The following is an 8390-nucleotide window of genomic DNA, read 5'->3' as shown; positions in this document are numbered from 1 at the left end:
TAAGTCTGGAACCCATGGACATCACCAAACGCTGGGTTTCCTCCTTCTTAATGCTTTGCCAGGCCTTTACAGCCGCAGCCTTCAGGTCTTGCTTGTTTGTGGGTCTTTCCGTCTGAAGTCTGGATTTGAGCAAGTGAAATGCATGCTCAATTGGGTTAAGATCTGGTGATTGACTTGGCCATTGCAGAATGTTCCACTTTTTTGCACTCATGAACTCCTAGGTAGCTTTGGCTGTATGCTTGGGGTCATTGTCCATCTGTACTGTGAAGCGCCGTCCGATCAACTTTGCAGCATTTGGCTGAATCTGGGCTGAAAGTATATCCCGGTACACTTCAGAATTCATCCGGCTACTCTTGTCTGCTGTTATGTCATCAATAAACACAAGTGACCCAGTGCCATTGAAAGCCATGCATGCCCATGCCATCACGTTGCCTCCACCATGTTTTACAGAGGATGTGGTGTGCCTTGGATCATGTGCCGTTCCCTTTCTTCTCCAAACTTTTTTCTTCCCATCATTCTGGTACAGGTTGATCTTTGTCTCATCTGTCCATAGAATACTTTTCCAGAACTGGGCTGGCTTCTTGAGGTGTTTTTCGGCAAATTTAACTCTGGCCTGTCTATTTTTGGAATTGATGAATGGTTTGCATCTAGATGTGAACCCTTTGTATTTACTTTCATGGAGTCTTCTCTTTACTGTTGACTTAGAGACAGATACACCTACTTCCCTGAGAGTGTTCTGGACTTCAGTTGATGTTGTGAACGGGTTCTTCTTCACCAAAGAAAGTATGCGGCGATCATCCACCACCGTTGTCTTTCGTGGACGCCCAGGCCTTTTTGAGTTCCCAAGCTCACCAGTGAATTCATTTTTTCTCAGAATGTACCCGACTGTTGATTTTGCTACTCCAAGCATGTCTGCTATCTCTCTGATGGATTTTTTCTTTTTTTTCAGCCTCAGGATGTTCTGCTTCACCTCAATTGAGAGTTCATTTGACCGCATGTTGTCTGGTCACAGCAACAGCTTCCAAATCCAAAACCACACACCTGGAATCAACCCCAGACCTTTTAACTACTTAATTGATTACAGGTTAACGAGGGAGATGCCTTCTGAGTTAATTGCAGCCCTTAGAGTCCATTGTCCAATTACTTTTGGTCCCTTGAAAAAGAGGAGGCTATGCATTACAGAGCTATGATTCCTAAACCCTTTCTCCGATTTGGATGTGGAAACTCTCATATTGCAGCTGGGAGTGTGCACTTTCAGCCCATATTATATATATAATTGTATTTCTGAACATGTTTTTGTAAACAGCTAAAATAACAAAACTTGTGTCACTGTCCAAATATTTCTGGCCCTAACTGTAGCTAAGGTATGCATTGCTAATGAGGGCTTTTCAGAAGTAAAAGTTGTTGGGAGGGGGGGGGCCCACTCTTGCCGCTATTGTGGCTTAATAGTGGGACCTGGGAACTTGAGATGCAGCCCAACATGTAGCCCCTCGCCTGCCCTATCCGTTGCTGTGTCGTTCCCATCACTTTCTTGAATTGCCCAGATTTTCACAAATGAAAACCTTAGCGAAGCATAGGTCCCATACAAAAATGCTCGAGTCGCCCATTGACTTCAATGAGGTTCGTTACTCGAAACGAACCCTCGAGCATCGCGATAATTTCGTCCCAAGTAACGAGCACCCGAGCATTTTGGTGCTCGCTCGTCTCTATCTAGCACATATTGCAAGTTGTGGAATGGAGATGTCATTCCATTGTTATACTCTACCAGGTTCAGCTACTGTAATCGACGTGAGAACTGGTTATTGCCTGTGTGTTAATTATTGTGATAAACAAATGTTAAAATAGACTTAGCAGAAACTACAGTATGTAAGGAACTTTCATGCTCAAACTACTATGCCAAATCATGTCCTGATTGTGCCATATGCAGGCCTTTTACACTGTAAGGCCCACAGACCTAAGGACAAATGCTGCCATGTTGGAGCATAGTTTGCTACTATTATGACCCTTAAATGTGACTTTAGGTCCAGTAGAATTTCAGGTCCTACAATGCAGCTAGGGACGGAGGGCACAGCTCTTACTCCTGGTGGTTCCACACAATAGCAAGTTGTTCTCTTAACCCCTTATTGCAGAGGTGTAACTTAAGGCTCCTGGGCCCCAATGCAGAACCTGTAACAGGGCCCCCAACTATAATGCTTTATTCATAGAACTGGGCTCCCTATGTGGCGAAGAGAGGCCTTATGGGCCCGGGTGCGACCGCATCTCCTGCATTCCCTACAGTTACGCCAGTGCCCCTAAATGAGTTTTGCAGCTTCTGTAAAGCTGTTATATTTCTTCCTTCACTTACTGCTGTGTGCAGGATATGTTGTTAATGTTATACCTCTTATTTTTTGTTCTCCTCTTTTCTGGTTGCGTACCATGTACAACTATGGGTCCACTTTACACAAGATGGAAGCTCCTGCAGTGGCAACTTTATACAACTCTGAATGCATCAAACGCTATGTAACGATTAGAGATGAGCGAGTATACTCGCTAAAGGCAATTGCTCGAGCGAGCATTGCCTTTAGTGAGTACCTGCCCGCCTGAGATAAAAGGTTCGGGTGCCGGCGGCGGGCAGGGAGCTGCGGGGGAGAGCGGAGCAGAACGGAGGGGAGATCTCTCTCTCCCTCTCTCTCCCCTCCCTCCCCCCCCCCCCCCACTCCCTCCTGCTGACAGCCGCTACTCACCGCTCCCCCGCGCCGGCACCTGAACCTTTCATCTCGAGCGGGCAGGTACTCGATAAAGGCAATGCTCACTCAAGCAATTGCCTTTACCGAGTATACTCGCTCATCTCTAGTAACTATGTTTTATCCTCATATGATTAATTATGGTAATTAAGGTAGTTTCATTCAATGTCAAGGGGCTAAATAGCCCACAAAATCGAATGTATATGTGGGAAAATGTAAAAACACTATATCTAGATATTTTTTGTGTACAGGAAACACATATAGTTTCAAAGAATGCTTTTTGTCTAAAATACCCAATTTACCCCAACATAATTCTATCCCATTACACCTCTAAGGCCAGAGGAGTATTAATTGCAATAAAAAACACTATTGCATTTTATCTTATCCCCAAAACAATGGACACATGAGGCAGAGATGTTATAATAGTCTGATCTATGCACAATACTATCTACACAGTAGCCTCAACCTATGCTCCAAATATGAAATAGAGGAGTTTTACGTATAAAATTCTATCCATTTTATCCAAAGTCAAACAAGGTAAACTTCTTAAAGGGGTGGTCTCGCGAAACCAAGTGGGGTTATACACTTCCGTATGGCCATATTAATGCACTTTGTAATGTACATTGTGCATTAAATATGAGCCATACAGAAGTTATTCCACTTACCTGCTCCGTTGCTAGCGTCCTCGTCTCCATGGTTCCGTCTAAATTCGCTGGCAGCTTGCTTTTTTAGACGCGCTTGCGCAGTCCGGTCTTCTCCATTCAGCACGAGCCGCTTCAGTGTGCTCCCCGCTACAGCTCTTCTGCGCATGCGCAGACGAGCTGTCACTGCTCGGGAGCGCGCTGAAGCGGCCATTCTGCACCATCCTCTGTTAGAGGAAGGTGCAGAAACTGGAGCTGCCCAGCGGAGAAGACCAGCCCAGCCCAGCAGCCCCGAGAAGCCTCCCAGGTAAGTGATGGGTCGGGGGGGGCTGCCGCTGCGCCGGGCTGCGCCGGGCTGCGCCGGGGGGGGGGGGGGCTGCCGCTGCGCCGGGGGGGCTGCCGCTGCGCCGGGGGAGCTAGCGCTAGGCCGGGGGGGCTGTCGCTGCGATGGGGGGGGCTGTCGCTAGGCCGGCGGGGCTGTCGCTGCGCCGGGGGAGCTAGCGCTAGGCCGGGGGGGCTGTCGCTAGGCCGGGGGGGCTGTCGCTAGGCCGGGGGAGCTAGCGCTAGGCCGGGGGGGCTGTCGCTGCGCCGGGGGAGCTAGCGCTAGGCCGGGGGGGCTGTCGCTGCGATGGGGGGGGCTGTCGCTGCGCCGGGGGAGCTAGCGCTGGGGAGCCGGGGGCTAGCGCCGGTTACCTGCTGTCTGGTCGGCGGCTGCGGGGCGTCTGGTCGGCGGCTGCGATGCGTCCGGTTGCCATGGAGACACAGCTGGCGGCGTCTCGGGAGCGCGCACGTCGGGCTGCAGCGAGCGACTGGGAAAGAGCCGGCGGCCATCTTGAGGAAACTTTTATAACTTGCTGAAACGCTGGAACGGTAAGTACGAACCAGCTAGAAATGTCATTTACAGGGGGGCTTAGTAATGTGTGTTTAATGGGGGGGACTGGGCAAAAAAAAAAATTAACTGCTTCCTCGAGACATCTCCTTTAACTGCAGTGACTTTAATGCAGCCTCAGATACTAGTGTGGACACAACCTTCAACTCGCATAGACATGCTCAGTCTTAGGTGATATATGGAGTTAGGCATGTTTTGCTTGGTGTTGCTGCATGCATGAGGATCTGGGTGCAGATCCCTCATCTGTTCGTGTGAACAGTGTCCTGTTCAGCTTGTATGCCGTTTACCATCTATGGCAAATCAGGCCCCCAGGTTCCAACATAGGATCGTCGCTATTGGGACATTTGCCCCACTTGCAAGCAGGACTCCTTGGGGTTTGAGTTATCTTGTTAGAGTAGGGACTCACGAGACAACCATGACCCGTGTCGTGGGCTTGTGAGCTTGAGTATCTTGACCAAAATATGAACCACTACCTCATACGTACTTTAGCTATTCCATCTGCTTATGCGTGTTGGTATTCTAGGAGAGTGTTTTGGTGGTTGTCAGTTGTTGTTGGATATCTGCTCGCATGTCCCATTTACTGTTTGGTCTGATTCGGTGCCCATTTGTGTGCATTCTCCTTCTATTCGTGTTTGTCCTGGGTGTGCTGTGAATTATGTTCCTTTCGGATGTGACACTCACATGCAATGCCACTGAAATTTCGAATTTTAGGATGTAAAATTCTAGCTTTATCCAATTTTGTTATATTGCAATACCAGGAAAGTGTGGATGTCAATAATTTAGTAGAAACTCTAGCCTTAATAAATCAGACATATTTATGCTTTCAAAATTCTATCATATATGGGGAATCTGGTGGTCTACTTCTTATTGTACACCTGATTAATCATAAACCCACATTTTCATGAAATGCCCATAAACCACCATAGCAAGATAGTAAAGACTCGGATCACGGACTGAATTATATTCCTTTTACCTGGTACTAGAGATGAGCGAACGTGCTCGTTTAGAGCAATTACTCGATCGAGCATCACTTTTTTCGAGTAACTGCCTAATCAGGCGAAAAGATTCGGGGAGCGCCGGGGGTGAGTCGAGGGGAAGGAGAGAGAGCTCCTCCCTGTTCCCCCCTGCTACTGCCCACTCCACCCCACCTCCCCCTGAAACTTTTCGCCGAGTAGGCAGTTACTCAAAAAAAGCGATGCTCGATCGAGTAATTGTCCTAAACGAGCACGTTCGCTCATCTCTACCTGGTACCTATTTTCCTGTTTTCATGCTTTTTTCTTTTTTTGGAATCCTTTTCAGTTACATGTTTAAACATTTAAACTATATCGTTTAATAAATGTACAACTGTTTTTTTTATGCTATCTAATGTGGTATTATTGTATATTCTCCATACATGAAACATGATTGCTTAAATGCTTGTAGTCTCTTTTGAAATGGAAAACTTTAATAAATAGCATTGCAAAAAAAACAGCTAGAAGTGGGACAACCCCTTTAATGGTCATACTTGCTTGATAGGGGTATAGTTGGAAGAATAAGTAAATAGGTTATTGAAAGTTAAGGAATCAGTTTTAAGGTCTATTGTCTCCAGACTCTTTAGCTTTATGTTGAAGATTTCTCAGTTGGCCAGTTGCTTCCTTTTTCCTCTTTGGGCATAAAAGTATTTTCCGAAGAACTAGATCTTCTTATCATAACAACCTTAAAACAACTTGATAAAGTTTCAGTTTACTAGGTTGATCAGAGGTGTTGGTACGTAGACTCTGAAGAAACCTGGGGCACCACGAGGTATAGGCAGAGTGGAGTGAAGGTGATACAGTTATTGTGGAACATCTTCTCAAGGTCCTTCATTCTAGTCATACCATATACCAGTTTGCATTGTATTACTTGGCTACTGTACCATTATAGTCATATGTAATTTGGACGACTATCTTAAATATTCTCATCCCTTTGGAAGGACTGTTGTTCATTCTTTTCATCAAGACTCCGGTTAGCTGAGATGACCACTTCATTGAGTGCTAACTCAATAACCTCCAGAAGAGACTTTTTGAAAATAGTTTTGAAGTTCTCCACGATAAACAGATAAATTACTGGTGTGAAGCAACTATTGATGCAAGCCAAACAAGTTGCTAAAGTCTGCCATGTATTTAAGAGACTCTCTGGAAATCTGCCTTGTTGAGCACTCAACCCATACCATATGTGGTAAGGTGTCCAGGAAACAAAGAACGATAGAATAGCAATGCAGATTATCCTGTAGGGTTTGTTCGATTTTACCAAATTTCCCTTGCTTATCTTAATAATGATTTTGAGATAACATGTTGTAATAATTGCTAAAGGAATGACTAAACCCAAAAACAATCGGGCAGTGAACATAATCCTTTTTACTCGCTGTCCGTTCCACTGTCCAGAAACAGTATAGTCATTGTAACAGATGGTTTTGTTATTGTCAGATTTCAATTTTCGGAATACAAGATAAGGCGAGGTGAATGAAAGGGCTAAAAACCATAAAAACAGGCAGACGAAAGTAGCATTCTGTGGCTTCATGTGTCTCCTGTGCCAGAAGGGATGAAAAACCAAGCAGTAGCGGTCAATGCTAATCACTGTAAGCATAAATACAGTCAAATACATGACTAGCGAAATGAATGAATTGATGATTTTACACATGAATAATCCAAATATCCAATGTGGCTTCATAATAATATAAGTAATGAAAAATGGAATTAAGAGGGTGAAAACAAGATTGCCCAAAATAAAATGAAAAAACCAAGTTGTGTTTACACTTGTTCTCATCCTGAAGCCAAGCACCCAGAGGTATAATGTATTCATGATCAATCCAAACACGAAGGTAGAGAGCAAAAACCCCACTGATGTCATCTTGAAGACTGAGAAGGTCTGATTGGTCAGTCCAACACTTGTGTTGAAATGAAAACTGGATGAAATATTGGTGGTCATCATATCCTAAAAGACAAATGTAACATCAATAAGTTCACATTGGGGGTATTAAAGAAAAAAATGAAATCAGAAATCCCTTTAACCACTTGACATTTCGGAATTTTTATGGAGCTGGATCGGGAGCTGATCCTGCTACATACACAGCAAGTGTTGGCTGTTTCTGACAGTGCTCTCGCTCATTGTGGCAGTTAACCATTTAAATCCCATTGTGAATACTACCAGTGCCCCATCACAGTTTGAAGACCCTGAAAGGTCCCCCAACGATGAGATAGTGAGATGTCATTCAGTTGCCATGGCAGCTGGAAACATTTATGAATTACTTAAAAGTGCTATGTGCAAGCTTCATGACTATATGGTACTTCCAATCATACGAGGCTTAGTTCTGTATGTGGCCCTTGAACTCTATTGTGGGGCCACACTTAAAGATTGCACTGTGAAGAGGCACACGTGCAACTATTTCATTGGGTTTTGAGGATGTATAGTTGAAAGGGAACCTGTCATCACTTTGAGGCCCATAAACTTATTATGAGGCTCACGGGTGAGGGAATGGGGAGTCTAGGGAGCTGTGTTTCATACTCACTTGATGCTTTTTTCAGACGGGTCTACGCACTTGCTCTCCCATTCATCTGTATGGGACAGCACATGCATAGAGCCGCCTGAAAAGAGAGTCAGAAAGTGCCCACATGCTAACTTCTCCGGGTCATAGCACAAGTATGGGCGCCTAGTGCTCCCCTGACTCCCTGTTCCCTCACCTTTAAGGCCCATAACGTAGTTTATGGTGCTCAGAGGTGATGACAGGCTCCCTTTAATTGTTACAGTATAAAGCACAAGGTTTGGTAGTTGTAGGAACAAAAGGTACAATCTTGGTGGTTACAAAGTCTCTTAAAGTACAGAACTTAATGGTTACTAATAATGAAGGCACTCTGCTTATTGTTTACTGTCTCTCTTAGAGGACACACTGCATATATATTCTACAGTACAACTCACAGAAGGTGGTTGCAGTACATACAGTCTTTTAACAGTACACAAAGTATCAATTGCAGTATTAATAGGTTCAACATGCTCCAAGAGCAACTTACCTTACTGATCTTAGCAGTGTGACTTGGATTGGAACTTTTCACAGTCTCCAGTCACAAACAGCACTATTCTCTAGGGCTTTGATGAGCCTGCAGTACAGCTTCTCTCTCCAGG

General features: G+C 45.0%; 1 protein-coding gene across 1 annotated transcript; it reads right to left on the bottom strand.

Annotated features, from left to right (window-relative positions):
• Positions 1 to 6179: 6179 nt before the first annotated feature.
• Positions 6180 to 7199, bottom strand: LOC136633622 (probable G-protein coupled receptor 33). The gene has a single exon (XM_066609381.1). It carries the CDS (start codon positions 7197 to 7199, stop codon positions 6180 to 6182), a length of 1020 nt encoding a protein of 339 aa, XP_066465478.1.
• Positions 7200 to 8390: the final 1191 nt, after the last annotated feature.

The sequence above is a fragment of the Eleutherodactylus coqui genome, chromosome 6, assembly GCF_035609145.1.
Source record: "Eleutherodactylus coqui strain aEleCoq1 chromosome 6, aEleCoq1.hap1, whole genome shotgun sequence".
NCBI lineage: Eukaryota > Metazoa > Chordata > Amphibia > Anura > Eleutherodactylidae > Eleutherodactylus > Eleutherodactylus coqui.
This window is presented reverse-complemented; position numbering and strand designations above follow the sequence as displayed.

Excerpts from the sequence above, each read along its gene's own strand:
- LOC136633622 (XM_066609381.1), bottom strand. The coding sequence starts at position 7,199 with ATGACCACCAATATTTCATCCAGTTTTCATTTCAACACAAGTGTTGGA.